At 46.4% G+C, this 16104-nt stretch overlaps 6 protein-coding genes across 6 annotated transcripts; 4 read left to right on the top strand and 2 right to left on the bottom strand.

Moving 5' to 3' along the window:
• Positions 1-214: 214 nt before the first annotated feature.
• Positions 215-1862, top strand: N7533_006519 (serine/threonine-protein kinase; the record flags this gene model as incomplete). The annotated part of the gene is made up of 3 exons (XM_057103169.1): positions 215-643; positions 903-1147; positions 1199-1862. 3 exons carry the CDS (start codon positions 215-217, stop codon positions 1860-1862), a joined length of 1338 nt encoding a protein of 445 aa, XP_056958126.1.
• Positions 1863-2799: 937 nt separating this feature from the next.
• On the bottom strand, positions 2800-4080 carry N7533_006518 (GATA-like domain-containing protein; the record flags this gene model as incomplete). The annotated part of the gene is made up of 2 exons (XM_057103168.1): positions 2800-3490; positions 3563-4080. 2 exons carry the CDS (start codon positions 4078-4080, stop codon positions 2800-2802), a joined length of 1209 nt encoding a protein of 402 aa, XP_056958125.1.
• Positions 4081-4968: 888 nt separating this feature from the next.
• On the bottom strand, positions 4969-5607 carry N7533_006517 (uncharacterized protein; the record flags this gene model as incomplete). Its single annotated transcript, XM_057103167.1, has 1 exon — positions 4969-5607. The coding sequence occupies one exon, from the start codon at positions 5605-5607 to the stop codon at positions 4969-4971; it is 639 nt and encodes a 212-aa protein (XP_056958124.1).
• A 953-nt stretch (positions 5608-6560) lies between these two features.
• On the top strand, positions 6561-7787 carry N7533_006516 (uncharacterized protein; the record flags this gene model as incomplete). Its single annotated transcript, XM_057103166.1, has 1 exon — positions 6561-7787. The coding sequence occupies one exon, from the start codon at positions 6561-6563 to the stop codon at positions 7785-7787; it is 1227 nt and encodes a 408-aa protein (XP_056958123.1).
• A 2214-nt stretch (positions 7788-10001) lies between these two features.
• N7533_006515 (uncharacterized protein) lies at positions 10002-10466 on the top strand (the record flags this gene model as incomplete). The annotated part of the gene is made up of 1 exon (XM_057103165.1): positions 10002-10466. One exon carries the CDS (start codon positions 10002-10004, stop codon positions 10464-10466), a length of 465 nt encoding a protein of 154 aa, XP_056958122.1.
• A 976-nt stretch (positions 10467-11442) lies between these two features.
• Positions 11443-11845, top strand: N7533_006514 (transcriptional regulator family: Helix-turn-helix and Homeodomain-like HTH; the record flags this gene model as incomplete). Its single annotated transcript, XM_057103164.1, has 2 exons — positions 11443-11555; positions 11692-11845. 2 exons carry the CDS (start codon positions 11443-11445, stop codon positions 11843-11845), a joined length of 267 nt encoding a protein of 88 aa, XP_056958121.1.
• Between the last annotated feature and the right edge of the window lie 4259 nt (positions 11846-16104).

Genomic DNA, 16104 nt, shown 5'->3' with positions numbered 1-16104 from the left:
CAGGTAAGGGAAAATAAAAATCCGGTCTAAACTCTCACATGACGAGGCCTAAGCCGGGTCTACGCCTCAACCAGTTCATTCCCTTCCCCCTCCTTCCTTTTCTTCTTCCTCTTTCCATTTCAACTTTTCTTACACCAAGACCAAGGTAGGCTCGAGACCCTAATTAATTGACTTTATCTACTCATCCCTTCTGCCTTCTCCCAAGATATTTATCATGACTAAGATGCAGAGCATCAACAATCTGATTCAGCAGAGAAAAGAAACCCGGTTGGTGGAATCTCACAACGATCTCGTGCCCTATGTTTCCACAATTCACGCCAAGCATTCAACAGATCCTACTGGCGAACTCTCTTTCGCCATTACAGCGACCGACACTGATGAACCAAAGAAAGCTCAAGCAGCAACGCAGGAACCATCAAATCAAATTCGGCAGGAACGATCTGTGGAAGTCAATCACTCAGTGGCAGCTGAAATAGTGCATCGGTTCAAGATGCCCCAATATCCTGGCCTCGGCCGTTGGGTCCTAGTGGAAAAATTGGGATCTGGCGCATTCAGCAATGTATATCGCGCGCGAGATTCAAGAACGGAGTTTGGCGAAGTGGCAATTAAGATATTGAGATCATTTCAGATGGACAGTTATCAGGTAACATTATCGGATCATCTTACTTCCTCGTTGTCCATTCCTCGTGGCTTTGGGTGCATGGTCTAGTAAGCAAAGAAATCATGGGCTTTGGTCATCGCAATCCACCTTGAATTCCAAGGTGAAAGAGGTCTCAAGGGGTTCGGGATGTGCTTGAATTGACTCGGACTATACCCAACCTAATATGGTAGTGATGACTCGTGCTGCTTTCTTATAGCCTCATATCCTTGAAGCTCATTTCTTAACCATCAAGTTGTTTTAGCGCGCCAAGATTCTTAACGAGGTCCAGATAATGCGCAACATCGACCATCCCAACATAGTGAAGTTGATCGACTTCGTCGAAAGCCAACAATTTTGCTACATCATTCTCGAACTGTGCACTGGAGGAGAATTGCTTCCTCAAATCGTGCGATTGACTTATTTCAGCGAGGACCTCAGCAAGCATGTAATTGTACAGGTTGCCAAAGCCATCGAATACCTCCACGAGACGTCAGGTGTCGTTCACCGGTATGTATCAGTTTCAAGTTCGCGGTTAAACACAACTGAGAGTCCTTATAGTGATATAAAACCTGAAAACATTCTTTTCCTCCCGGCTCCTTTCACTCCGAGCAAGAATCCGAAACCTCAGCAGCCCGGGGATGAGGACAAGGAAGATGAAGGCGAGTTCACTTCCAACTTCGGCTCTGGTGGTATCGGAGAAATCAAGATCGCCGACTTTGGTCTTTCGAAAGTTATCTGGGACACTCGAACTGGGACCCCTTGTGGAACTGTCGGTTACACTGCACCTGAGATCGTCAAGGATGAGCAGTATTCAAAGGGTGTAGACATGTGGGCAATGGGATGCGTCCTCTACACTTTGCTCTGTGGATTCCCTCCGTTTTGTGATGAGAGCATCCAGATACTCACCAAGAAGATAGCCTGCGGCCAGTTCATTTTCCTGTCACCTTGGTGGGACCACATCTCAAAGCCAGCCCGGGACTTGGTTTCTCATCTGCTAGTTGTTGATCCTAAGAAGCGATACAACATCAAGGAGTTTATGGAACACCCATGGATCTGTCGGGCTGATGAAGAAACCATTATCACTGCCGAAGTGCCCCTACTGGCCCAGCTTCATGGACAGATGAGTCAAACTTACCCGCAACCGCTCAAAGACGTCGTTGTGGATCAAGCTCCATGCCAGCCTGTTAGCGCCCACATATTGAGTGTTCCTTCAACGTCATAGGAGCATGGACTTCCGTTTACCGCACGCTTTCAGCCTGTTTGAACATGATGTCTGCTATGTTGTACATAGGCAATAGGCAAATGATAAGCATCGCCGCCACTTAATTAGCGGAAAATCTGTTGCTGCCCTTCGTCCAGATCACATTCTGCGCTCACCGAGGATAACGACGACGGATTGGGTGCTCGCCCGCGGACCGGACTTTCAGATTAGCTACATAAACACACAGTTTATTAAGGCCCAGCGGCTAAGCCAAAAAGACAACTATCACTTATCTACCAAAACATGTCCTATTAGATGCCGTGCCTTCTTAGACCCCATACATAGTTATTTTCAGTATGTATATATCAGCTAAGCATTCAGTATTGGAGCGGGTCCTCGTGGGTTAGTAAGTTCGGCAGTAGACTGACTGGAAGGTGCCTCTTCAAGTGTTTAACATTGTATTATCGGCAATCGAAGCACGTCAACCGTCCCTGCCACAATGTGGTTGGGATGAGAGAGTTTCGTTTGTGTTGGTCGACATGGTCAAGCAGCGTCGAGTCGGTCCATGGCGATTGCGAACCGTATTGAGGCTTGCACTGCTTCCAAGTTCGGCTTCCAAGTCTGATCATCGGACCGCGATGTTTCCGCCCAGGGATAAAGATATGTTGCCTCGGTGGGAGTAACTCCATTTGAGTTAGCTAGGTCTAATTAGAGTCCACTTTAGAAATGTCAATAATTGTGTAATTCTAGAAGCTGGTAAGCTTTAAAGATAGAACAAATTCTCAAATTAACATTTCTGCCCTCCTGGGCATTCTAAAGAATCAGTCTATCATTGGATCACTTAAGACCGCGTATATATAAAGGAATCAGCCAGCTGCTCAGTTACGGTACCAAAGAGAGTGCAGCAACAAGATCCAGATCATAGTTGGACCAGTAGGAGAAGATTCGTTGATCTTCCTTAGCTCGTCCCGGCCGAAAATGACAGCCACTGGCATAACTTAGAGAAGACCGAAATAGTTGGTAGTTCGTTAAAGTCAGGCTGAATATGAGTTTCTGGGACCTCTTCGCAGTGTTGAAGAATGGTCGAGGGGAGAATATTGATGGTCTTGCCTCTACCGCTGAAGGTTTCGTGTGATGTGTTGCTGCTACCCAGGAGCTTCTTGATTCGCGTACGTCCTGTCGCGGCGGCGCTATTATGTAGGCAGTGCTCATCGTTATAAAACTCAGCCCACAGGCCCACATTGGCATGTTTTGCATCTTTCGCAATACATTGTACAACTTCATCGTTGAAGTGAACATGGCTTCTTTCTTTTGTCGCTACCTTTTCGCGAGATAAACGTGCAGTGACACTACCTATTTCCGGGTATGTCAGTTCTCCTATCCGATGATGAAGTTGGACCAGGCCTGTGTTGCACGTTCGAGAGAGGGGTTGACCGAAGTAATGCTCAGCTTTTGGAAGTAAAACCTGCTGGGACTCTGACCGTTGAAACATCAATTTCACAACAGACTTTCTTTTAAGAATGGACCTCTGGCGTATAGAGAAGTTTGAGATACGTAGACGAGCCGAAGTGGTAGAGGAAATAGCGGTCGCACGATTGTCAGGGATCTTCAACGGTCCGTAGAGCCAGGTGGTATCTCTATCCTTAACCCTATACTGATAATCAATGAATGGAAAATGGGGAAAAGAACAAAAGATTGTTCAGGGAATAAGGAAGACGCACCAGTGTAGGCTCTCCGGTGATATAGTCCCAAGGTTGCCTCTTGTTTTGGCCCATGTTCTCCAAGATGCGTTCTCCAGTCTAACTCCGTTACTATACTTGCTCCTCCATCTGATCACATAGCGCCAGGATGAGCAGATATTATCCTCTCTCCAATCATGAGAGAGATAGTCCACATGTCTGGATGGCTCGTCCTCAAGTGAAGTGTCATCTGCAGCTGGCGCTTGTGAGGTCCAGGGCACTGAGCGCGGCTCCGTTGACGCGCCATTTTCAAGTTCTTTCTGTTTTTGTGCACGGGCCATGGGTCCGACATTATAGTAGGGCAAAGCGAACTTATCGTCTTTCAGGTGTAGGTTAATCAGGATGTCGGGAGCGGAGGTTTGATCGATGGCAGAGGAACTACAGTGATGATGCCGCAGGATTGAGCAGAGGGTTGACGCGACCACATTCGAACTTGCCTTTCTTCGAAAGCCATCTTGCGAGGGTGAATTTCTTGAACCTCCCAAGTATCCTTGCGCCATCGGGCCCTTCAGAGAATCTGCGTGGCAGGGAGAGGGGGATATTGAATGTTTTTCGAGTGGTGGGGGAGGGAGAGCTTTCCCTAGCACACAACACTTCCGAGTTCACACACTAGGTGACGTAACAGGTACAGGTTTTCTCATTTGTCAGGAGCAAATGTCGGCTTATACCGATTGGGACGAACTATTTTTCATTTCTTGGCTTCCTAACGTATGAGACATTTTAACAGTGGATGGTTGATAAGGCTCTAAAACACTTTGAATCCCGAGTCTTCCTTACCTTTTAAGCATCGGCAACCGACTTTATCTGCTGGCGCAACTACCCACGATCCACTGGTGACTATCCATACGCCGAGGCCCCTTTTGTCAAATTGCGTGCCCTAGAAGCGTAATGAGCCATCGAAGTTTAGACAAGGACCTACGGTGTGGTTGTCGGTCGGTTCAAGCAGGTACGTATTAGTAATAGTTAGATGTCAAATTAGTGCACCAGAAGCTTTGTGAGGTATAACACCAAGACCGCGTCTCTCCCTAGACTCGCAGTTGCTGATGGCAACGTCATGTCAAAAAGAACAGTCTCAGCCCCTGTCTGAATATACAGAGATTGCCCTGATGACTGGCCGCCTAGTATTCTCGGAATCAAAAACCTGAGCATGATCCAAATGTTCATACCACAGCAGCTCAAGCCCGTGCCCAATCCATGACCTGTTTTTCCATGACTGTGTTACTTCTTTTTCTGATGTCCGGGCTTCAGACGATGAACCCATCAAATACAGCGCCACTGTTTCGGCATCCACGATCAAATCCTTGCCACTTAGAACAACAGTAACATTTCTGCCCTGCTCTTGGTTCGTTTCGCTCTTTATTCCGAGATCCTCCTTCCAGATTATATTGTCAATCCAAGAAAATCTCCTCGCCAAAGTATGCGCAACCCCCCACGTCTTTACTTGCGAAATACCAAAGCTGATATTCATTGGCCCGCACTGGCCGGCGGGCTATGAAGTTGTATGCCACGTCAGGCAAATGGAGGAGGAATGAGATAGGATCAATGAAGACCGTAGGTCCGATGAACTGTGTAAACCGATCGGACTTTAGGAGGTGTGCAGCGATAATGGAGCCATAAGAGTGGGACACAAGCACGAATCTGCTCCACCCATGATACCGGATGATCTCCATTATCTCACATAGCATCACATCTTTTTCCAGAGCCGGATGAGTTATCCGAGAGCTTACCGGCATGATCTCAAGTGCGATGATACCAACTTCACCATCGTTGCTAGCTCCTGTCTCTAGCTTCCTGTTGAGGTCTCCGAGGAAGTTCGTGTAAGGGTAAAGGCCAATTCCAATGCCATGTATGAACAGTACGGGTAGCCGTTCCTTCGATGTATGTCGTCGATGCCAGTATGTGAGGTGCCGCACCGGTGACCGGTAGGCTGTGAGTATAGTGAGAGGGCGAAACGGGAAAATGGTAAAGAACCGTGAGAGTGTGCTGCGATGGAAGTAGAATCCGTTGTATAACATCTTGCAGTACATTATTGTGTCAACCACAAAGACGCACTAAGTGAACCGAGATGTCAGCCTGATACTTTTCTATCGCACGTAGAAAGAGAGAAGAGATATAACTGACAGTATACAGTGATATTCGAAATCAGATTTACCTCGATACTCTCTCATCTTATCTCACGGGGCCCCACTTTTCCCTATCAGGTAAGATACCATCATGCTATGTAACTTCCATGAGTCATGATAAATTACCGTAAGACGTGTGTACACGCCTCCCCTCCGCCTGCAAGTACCGTGTTGCTTGTTGGCCAGTCTCCGAAACTGCGGTAGCGCCCAAAATCGGCTTCCATGCTACAGATACTGAGACGCACTTTCTAACCCTGATCACATGACAGGTGGTAAACGGCCAGTTCTGTACATACCCGTTCTAATATATACCAAATCTAAAGATTGTAAGACAGATACAATGGTCTAAATTTAGAAGCCTAGAACTCCTAGAAGGTTCTATGCAGCGACAACATGCATGACAAACAAAATAACATTTGAACAGGCAAAGTGCCAACTTTTCCCTTCTGCGACTTGCAGTTGCTTGATTGCAGCGCTTGGTGCTTCTTGGGATTCCATTTGGGGCCAAAGTTGATAGGCAAGGTTTAATACTAACATCTCTGAACCATGAAAGGTTAGCTTTTCTTTTACAATATTGAATCTGGACTGACAATTGCAGATAATTTTGAACGAGGTATAATTGCTGACTAGTTTCGGGTCAAAGGATTATTATTCTGTCTTTGGTAAACCCGATCAGAGTACACAACGCAGTCATAATTTCAAGATCCTTAATATGGTCGGAAAAAAAGTGAGGATACCTTCTTGGCCCCATAAACTTGCCCAGACACTAGCGGCCTCGGGGCTGGGGCTGGGGCTCAACGGCAAATTCTCTGATCGGTTTTTCTCTCCTCTACCGACCACGATAACTTTCGTTCCAAATGCCACCAACTAGAAACAAAGGAAGTAATGATCTTAAAATTATTCTTTCCGGGCCACCGCCATGCGGTTACCTCCCATGTGATACCATTATCGGCAACATTGTACGATCAAGAAGCATTCTCGCCACAGACGCTGTGATCACACTGTCTTTATACGGTCGCTCGAAAACAAAGATCAATAAGAAAGGAAAACGATCCCTCGACTCTCGACAGCTGGTCAAAATAGGACCCAGGGCTATCTTCAAAGGTGCTTTACATTTAGCAGAGGGCAGCAAAGTCACACTTAGCTGGCCTTTCGCAGTCGGCATCCCCTTTGAGCCCTCGACATGCAGGACAGGTCGCGATTGCGGAGTCAGCTTGATTCCTTTAGATCAGGAGCATCCCGGTCATCATTTGTTCCCGGCGACATTTGAGTCCTTGGATCCTGCTTTTGGCGAGCCGGCGATGTGCTTTGTTGAGTACTATATCACTGCACATCTCCAATCTGTATCTGCCCGCTGTTCTGAGAGCTGTGAGGCAGTACACAGAATTATAATACGACACCCGCTAGAACCATTATTCACAACGCCTAAACTCAAGATTTTTGAAGCCGAGGGGCAGATTCAGAGCCACCGTCTGATGCCGGGAAAAGAGCATACGAAGTTGACGTTCCGACAACACATGCAAGCACTTCTTGAATCTTCCAAAGTGCCAGAATTCAACTTCCGTATCATTCTCAAAACACCGGTTGCCATCCAGCTGGATAATCCAGAGCCTTTTCAGCTCACAATCGAAATTCAGCCTCAGCTCGACAGAACCAGCGACATCCTTCAAGACCGGATGCCAAACGTTGTAGTCACCGATATTCAAATGGTGCTCAAGCAAAACACGGTCCTTATCGGAGAGGACTTATTTGGCAGTAGCCTTACACACGCATATTGGGAGCTGGTGGAGCTGGGGTTAAGCCATGCGTTTTGGAAACAGAAGTCTCCTATCACCATCTCTACTGCTAGCGAAGATCCATCGTTAAACATAGGCGAACTTTTTGGATTAACCATTCACCGAGATGGATTGGCATCGAATGGAGTAATCCTAAATGGCGGCAAGGATATCTCCCCCGACTTCCTCACTTATAACATTGGGCGTACGCATGAGGTTGGGTGGAAGGTGACTATTCTTGTGGCTGGAAGAGCCCATGAAGTGAAGTTTAATTCTGATATAAGGATCGTCGCTGCCCCGGGTCGTTAACGGTGCCTTTTTAGGTATGACCGTCAAGCTGTTACTTTCGGTTCTGAGGTATGGTACTCTGTCATTGTCGGTTCCGCCGATGGCTAAACATTAGCACCCACGGAGTAGGTCTTCTATTGGAATAATCTGTGTTCGATTAGAATGATCTGCGCAATCCTATCCGCAAGTCGATCGTCTAGTACGGATATGGAGTGTTCTTTTCCTTAATCGAAATACATGCTCAGCTATAGTGGATCGGATTTTTACTGAGCTCTCATCATCCAATACATGTGCGGTCTCCATGGACGAAGAGGAGCAAGAGAATGAAGTATTTAAACAAGCAGACAAAGCAAATATCATTCATTCCTCTTCAACATCAAGCTTTCTCTCATCACGTTTCTGGCCGCTACAGTTTCGGCTCAATTTGAAGAGAGAAGCGGCGGCGGGTCAACCGCCGTCACGAGACAACTTTCCTATCAAGTATCTGCTCAATATGGCTCTTTTGAATGCAGACGGAAGGATTATTGATTCCAGGCGTATTGTCACTGCTGCCCAGTGTGTCGATACTCGGCCGACGAGCTGGTTGAGGATCAGAGCTGGCTCCATGCAGCACGCCTCCAATAGAAAGTTAGCTGAAGCACAAAGACTACCCGGCATCTGATCACAATGCCAAAGCGTTTGAAAACGATATCGCCGTCATTGCATTAAGGGATAGTCTCGAAAATGGGCCCAACGTTGCTGCTCTAGAGCTTTCCTCTCCTGTGTTAGACACTTCAGCGACAGGAACCAAGTGCTCGATCTCCGGCTGGGAACTACTAGTCACGGAGGAGCGAATTTTCCCATCAATTTCCTATTCGCCAATCTCGACATCATTGATCAGAGTTCTAGAACGCAGGTGGGAATAATTTCTTGGAGTCGTGGGTGTGGGCAGCATGCTTACCTCGGCCTTTAAACTAGTACCGTCAGCGATATTGCACAATAACAACGGAGTGAAGGACAAACCAACCTTCCAAGCAAGCAGCCCCGCTTTCAGCTGCATCAGGTGGTCATGAAACGTTCTGGATGAGGGGAAGACAAGTGTATAGAGGTATTCGCGTAAATACAAACTAGATCGTCCAGTAATACAAATGAATCTGTAACGAGGAATCAGTGTACACAGCCTAGCCACTTGGCGATAGATTAGTTTCGAAGACGGGTCAACAAGCAACACGGTACTTGAAGGCTAATCGGAAGCGTGTACACGCGTCTTACGGTAATTTATCATGACTCATGGAAGTTACATAGCATGATGGTATCTTACCTGATAGGGAAAAGTGGGGCCCCGTGAGATAAGATGAGAGAGTATCGAGGTAAATCTGATTTCGAATATCACTGTACCATAGAAGGGTCCCTCGCGGAAAGTCACCTTCTCGTGGTGAGGGATGTCAGTAGGTTGGACTGCAAGGTCTGGCCGAAGCTGAGAACTTTCCAAAACGAAACTCCGGCGGAAACTCCTTTATTGGTTGTGACGACACGGCGGGAAGGTTTCAAAAGAACACGTCGACAACTCCGCAACGTCGACGAGCCTCCGAACAACCGACCTGCCTACATATTTCCAACCTATACTGACCGGGTTTTGCTCAAAATAACTCACCTGCCCTACCGGTTCGATCGCATGTCGATTCGTCAGTCCTTCGTCTGCTATCTGGTGTTGCCGCCAGCGAGGCAGTCAGCTACTTCGGGCGTTAATATGAGAAGTACTCTCGGTAAATCGCTACTCAGGGAAGAGGTTCACGAAACTACATCGAGAATGGACACGTGGGGGGGTCCGGTGTCACAGAGGGATAGGTTATTGCTTTTGGGGGAGAGGATATGATGACGACAACAACAAGAAGAAATCGTTAAGGACATACCCGTATGGGCTAGAGGGATTTTTGGCAGCTGGTTCAGCTTTTCCTCTCGAAAATGAGACTATGACAAAATGTATGCAGTTGAAAGATCAAATAGCGTATAGGTGCCCTCTAGGTTTGAAACCTCCGGGCGTAATGAATTGTGTGTGTGTGTGTGTACCATAGAAGGAGACGTGCCGGTCAAGAGAATTTTGCAAGCTACTGTACCAGAAACCGGGATCCGATCTGTCACCAGACCTCATATTTCGATTTTCTATCGACTGTATCAATTGTGAGCACCTGGAAGACCCTGTAACCAAAGTGGGAAGCGTTGTATCCATTCCGAAGAATGTCGGGACGGGCCGCGATGCGAACCCCTGAACCCCCTGACCGCGACGATCACGAAGACCCACCACCGCGACTGTTGAGACCGAAACGCACCACCAGACCACCTAACAACTATGCTCAAGAGCAGGAGAAATGTACTGAGCAGAGAGAGACGCGCTCCCAGCAGAGCAAGAGAACCCAAGACAAAACAGTAGCCCAACGTGACGCGGTAGCTTCGGACGACTCGACAGAGAGCGAGGACCTGAACACCGCCAAACTTGTGAAGGAGCTTGTCGAACTCAGGAGAGAGATCAGACAGCGAGATGATTTGCATAGAGAAGAGATCCAGAAAGCTCAAGAAGAACTTCAGAAAGTCAAGGAAGAATTTGGTGCCACCCTCGCAGAAGTTCGACACGAGTTACAGACCCTGACAGATAGACCCCTGACACTGCAATCCCACTCCGAGGCATGCTCTCAGAACAGCCATGATGAGATTCTTCGCTAGATTCAATCCCTGCGCGATACAATTAGCCCATCCATCCCCACCAGTTCCCCGTCCTATGCAGACGTTGCCCGAACTCCTCCACTCAGCCACCCGAGCAACATACAGACCCTCTCGACGTCGAACACAACACCAACCACGATCACCGACACGTTGTATTGCACAATCGACACTTCGAAGATGGCAGAAAGCGAATACGAGAGAATGTCCGCAGGTCCAATCCGGGCGGCGGTTGAGACAGAGATCCGGAAGATGGAGGACCGCATACACTGGCGTTGTCGCGCCGTTACCGTAGACCCGAAGAACACAAACCGGATCAGAATAGCGTGTCGCGATGAAGCCGAACACCAGTTGGTCAAGAAAGCAGCAGAAGCAAAGATCGGCGCTGGAGCCCGAGTGCTCCGGGACGAGCTTTTGTTGTAGTTCAGAGGTATTGATTGTGTTTTTACTCTAGGAGGAAAGATGAGGCTATATATACAACGTGTAGCCAAGTTGATTTCCAATCAACTTGGTCTTCTGTATAGACACCACGGAGTTAATTCCGATGGTTCGGCTTGATTCCTGATCTGCACCAGCCTCATATCACAACAGCTTTACCCGATCAAAGTCGACAGTGTCAACAAAGCCGCAGTCCTGGATGATAAAGATGAGATCCGAGCCGGTGTCGCGGCAGCCTTCAGCGAGGAGAACGAAGTTACCGTGGCCAAGATCGCATGGCTCAGCAGGAAAGAAAGTGCAAAGGCGTATGGGTCAATGGTCGTGTACAAAGGCGGTCCAAAAGTCTGAAGACACCGCGCTATTTTTTTAGCGCGATTTTCGCGTCACCCCCCACCCATCTTCTTCAACTACCCCCTACACCACCAATATGCGTCGGTTTGGCACTGAAATAAGTGGCAATCGAAGACCAGGGGGTGAGCTTTCATCTGAGGCCCGCGCAGCTATTATATACGCTCATGAATGTGGTGTATCGCCTACTAAAATGGCTGCTGAGTTCAACGTCGCACGCTCAACAATATACTCTACAATCAAACGATTCCGAGAGCACCAAACGCTCAAATCACTGCCTCGTTCAGGTGCCCCTAAAGTCTATAGGTATTCAACTATCAAATATACCTGTTTACTTGCACGCCGTGAGCCTTGGCTAAGCCTTAGTGAGCTGAGCGCCCGTATACCCAGTCATCCATCTCGATCAACAATCAAGCGATTCCTACGTTCAAAATTCCTCCAGCGCTATCGAGCAAGACGTTGTATCCCAATTTCGAGGGAGAACGCCCGCAAACGAGTCCAATTTTGCCGAAATTGGAGGACCGAACGCTACAATTCCCAACTACAAAGCTTCATATTTTCCGACGAATGCAGCGTTCAACGTATCCCTAATTTAAACGGCCAATATATTACCCGGCTTAGAGGAGAAGCTTACCGGCAGGGAATGGTACAAGTTAAGGTTCATGTGAAGGATATTTGTCAAATGGTTTGGGCTGGAATATGGCTTGGAGGGCGTACAAAACTTGTTATTATGGAGCGTGACTTTTCAGAAGGACAGCGAGGTCACGGAGGTGGTTATACAACAAAATCCTACCTAAAAGCACTTGAAGAAGGATTTATTGAGCACTATGAACCTGGAACTATATTTCAGCAAGATAACGCTAAAATCCACCGCTCCTACGTTGCTCAGCGATGGTTTCAACGTCATGGTATACATGTTATGGAATGGCCGCCACGCTCACCAGATCTTAACCCTATTGAACCCGTGTGGCGTATGCTCAAACGTAAATTATATGAGCTGTATCCTAATTAGACCTGTACATGGGCCGGCCCATGGGTTTTCTTGGCGGCCCATGGGCTGGCCCATTTGGCCCATTTAGCCCCCAAATTTGCATAAATTATATGCAAGATATTCAATATTACTAGTTGTATTTGATAGTGTTCTAATTATACAGCTTTAACTATGGCAAATTACTAAATAGATTACCATTCACCAAATATACTGTAAGTCAAAAGATATATATTCCTTTACTCGCAAGCTAGTAGGCCTTCTTGCTTTGATCGTTTGTGAATTCGATGTAGTTGAGAACTTAGGTTTTCTTAGATTTTTTAATACTATAGGGAGCGCAGTAGTCTGATTCGATTCTCTATATTTTTAAATTGATTAATACTACTTTGGTGGTGGCTTAAATCCATTAAAATATTAACATCGGAGGGTGAAAAAAAAATTCGATGCCGACATCTAATCCGCGGGGGATAGCACTTCACGAATATCTAGGCTGAATGGGCCGGCCCATGGGCTGGCCCATTAAATTAACCAATCAGAGACCCTTAATAGGGAGTCTCCTGGCTAAGTTGCTAATCAGACTAGAGCTGCGTACACAACGCGTCCCCCCTGAGTCTCTGCTTTATTGATCTTTCAGCTAAATAGAGAGTATGTACTTGTAGAATAGAATAGTTCGTTACCTCTTTCTCTACTCTCTTCTATCTATTCAACAATCCTCGTTCTTTAATTAATTGCCTATTCTTCATTATGCCTGAAATCCAATTACCAGAGATAACCCTTATAGATGATGGCGAGGCATGTGATGTTGATGATTCATCTTTCCTGGATCTTTACTCTGACAGTATTGCGCCTGAGCACTCTGCAAGTCAAACAACACAGTCTTTCCAACCTATCAAGATCCCAGGGTGTCTTAAACCTATCAACAACCACATAATATTCGAAGCAATGAACAAGGAAGAGTTTGTTGAATGGTAGCTTCGTACATCTGCTGGGCAAGCTGAGGATGCGAGAGTATGGGATACAAAGGGCTGCCGAGCAGATATCTGGGCTTCATTCGACCAGGTTGCTCACTGTGTTACTGGGAAGCCAATGATGATGTGCAAGCGATGTGGTGCTATTCTCCACCACCCCAATGCTATAAGTCGTTCTAGTAAGAGCGCACATGGAACTACTGCGTTACGCCGCCATCTTACACGTCAAACATGCCAGGCCAGAGGGCAAGCGCAAGGGAAAGGGTCTCATCTACAGCGGCTACTACGGCATCAGGTAAGGACCTTCTTTTCCAGCCGGAAAACCATCTAATGCTTCTCTCTCTTGATTAGGCAGCCATAGCCCCTGAAGCATTCAACGAGAACCGATGGAAACAGCAACTTATTACAACAATATCTACATTACGCCTTCCCTTTACAACGATCGAACACCCTGAATTTCTGAAGCTTATCCGACTAGCTCAGCGAGCTCCCTCTCCTATCAATATGCCCTCTCGCGTAACATTACAACGTCAGATTCAAACAAAGGCAAAAGATCGTCGGAAAGAGATACTTCGGAAATTGCCAAAGCATGCAAAGCTTTCAATTAGTCTGGACTGTTGGACCTCGCCCTTTCAACAAGCCTTTATGGCAGTATCTGGCTATTTTATTGATTCAGAATGGGAATACCGAGAGGTTTTACTTGATTTTAAACCTCTTGAGGGTGAGCATACTGGGGTAAATCTCAGTCAAGAGGTTCTTGAACTACTTCGAGAGTATGAGATTAAGGAGCGAGTATTGGCTATTACTACTGATAATGCGTCCAATAACTTAACCCTTGTTTCTTCTCTCCAGGAAACTCATCTCTCTCAAGGCCTGAGCTCTGATACCATTATTATCAGAGTACCATGCCTTGCTCACGTCATTCAGTTGAGCCTTAAGCAGCTCCTTGGTCAAATAAAAGCAAACCCTGTCAATGAGAATGTTGAATCTATTTGGTCAGAAGAGCATATGCAGAAAGCACGTCAAATAGCAAAAGAGTACAGTATAGCCAGCACCCTTCGCAAGGTTTGATGATCTAATACCCTCACTATTCTCCGAATCTCTACTAATTCTATTATGGTTTACCTAGATTCGAAACCTTGCTGTATTTATTAATGCAAGCCCTCAGCGCCGTGCGAATTTTAGGAACCTTCAGCCTGAAGGCTCTCAACTGTTTCCAATTCAAGATGTACGAACACGCTGGAATTCAACATTTCTGATGCTCCGCCGGGCAAAGCGACTTCAGTCCTATCTTAATACCTACTGTGTGGCAGATCACCATACTGATCTTCAGCTGAGTAGAGATGAGTGGCAGCAGATTGATTATTTGATCTGCATTACGCAGCCATTCTATCAATACACCACCGCTCTCTCAAAAACCAAAGGCATTACAATTCACATGGTTTTCAGTATCTATAATCGTCTGTTTGAGCATCTTGAAAGCCGCCAGCGTCAGTTGTGCCACAAGAAGATCTTATGGAAACGTCAGATGCTTCAGGCACTGGAAAAAGCAAGAGATAAGCTCAAGGACTATTACTCAGCGACCGATACTCCAGGGCTTATCAACATATATACCAATGGAACTATCTTAGCGCCGCAATATAAGCTTGAGTTCTTTCAGACCCCTGAATGGCAAGATAAGGACTTTGCAGGTGAATATAAAGCAGCACTCGAGCAGCAAATTCTTGCCTATGAAGTTCAACTCCATGATACTTGCTCACAATCTGAAGGGCCTTCTTACCCATAGCCTGTTCAAGAGATTGAAATATTGCTTGATAGTTATAGAGCTCGACCCGCAGTACCACTCTCAGAGCTCCATCAGTATCTGAAGGGGGGCAAGTATTCTCCCAAAACACAGTTTCAATACATACCTCTCTAACTATTCATTCAATAGGTACTATACTCACTTCCCCACTACATTTCTGGAGGGACCATGAGCAGCAGTTCCCAGTGCTTGCAGCAATTGCTCGAGACATGCTTTCTGTCCCCGCTACCGGTGCAGGTGTAGAGCGCTTATTCAATTCTGACCGCGATATCTGTCATTATCGCCGCGGCTCTCTCCATGCAACGACTATTCAGGATCTCATGCTGCTCATGTGTGCTAATCGATTTGATATTGAGGAGGAGCAACTTGCTTTTATACGAGAATATAAAACAGAGTACGAGATAGATATTCAACAGGAGGATACCACAAAGCATATACTACAGGAGATTATAGAGATTAGTGAGGGGGAGGAGGAGGAGGAGAAGGAGGAGACTCCTCTACAGCATCATACAAAGCGAAAAAGAGATAATTATGAAGCTGAAGAGGAGACATCAGATGAGGCAGGAGGCTCTGCGGAAGAAGAGCCTCTAATACCTAAGCAATCTAATACTCAGCGTGCTTCAGGGAGGGCCCGGATACCTTCGATACGGCTACAGGGATATACTACTTAATATAATCTATAATTTCATTCACATCTCTGCTCTCACTGTATCTGATTCAATATAAAAATCACTACTGTATCACAGAATCACTTTATTATCGAAACCACAGCATTACAGCCAAGATCTCGCTTAATCTTCATATTTTATGCAACGCATGTTAGCCCTAGAAAAAGCCCTATCTTTGGGCCATTGGGTCGACCCAAATGGGCCGGCCCATGGGCCATGTACAGGTCTAGCTTCTCTTATCTAGGAACTAAGAAGTAATTGAATATTCCGTGACTCAATTGTGTGGAAGAAAAAAAAACCCCTAACTTTGATAGAAGCTGATAAATTTTGATAGGTTATTCAAATTTGTCGCAAGCAATGAACGAATCTCTGAGCGTCAGCCTGATCTGTTGGTCAGTTTAATTCTCTTCGCGTATAGTGAAACTCA

This window comes from Penicillium manginii (assembly GCF_028828005.1).
Source record: "Penicillium manginii strain IBT 31320 chromosome Unknown utg000005l:1.0-5665137.0:1.0-5668048.0, whole genome shotgun sequence".
Classification (NCBI taxonomy): Eukaryota; Fungi; Ascomycota; class Eurotiomycetes; order Eurotiales; family Aspergillaceae; genus Penicillium; species Penicillium manginii.
The sequence above is the reverse complement of the archived record's forward strand: the minus strand, read 5'-3'. Positions and strand labels throughout refer to the sequence as shown.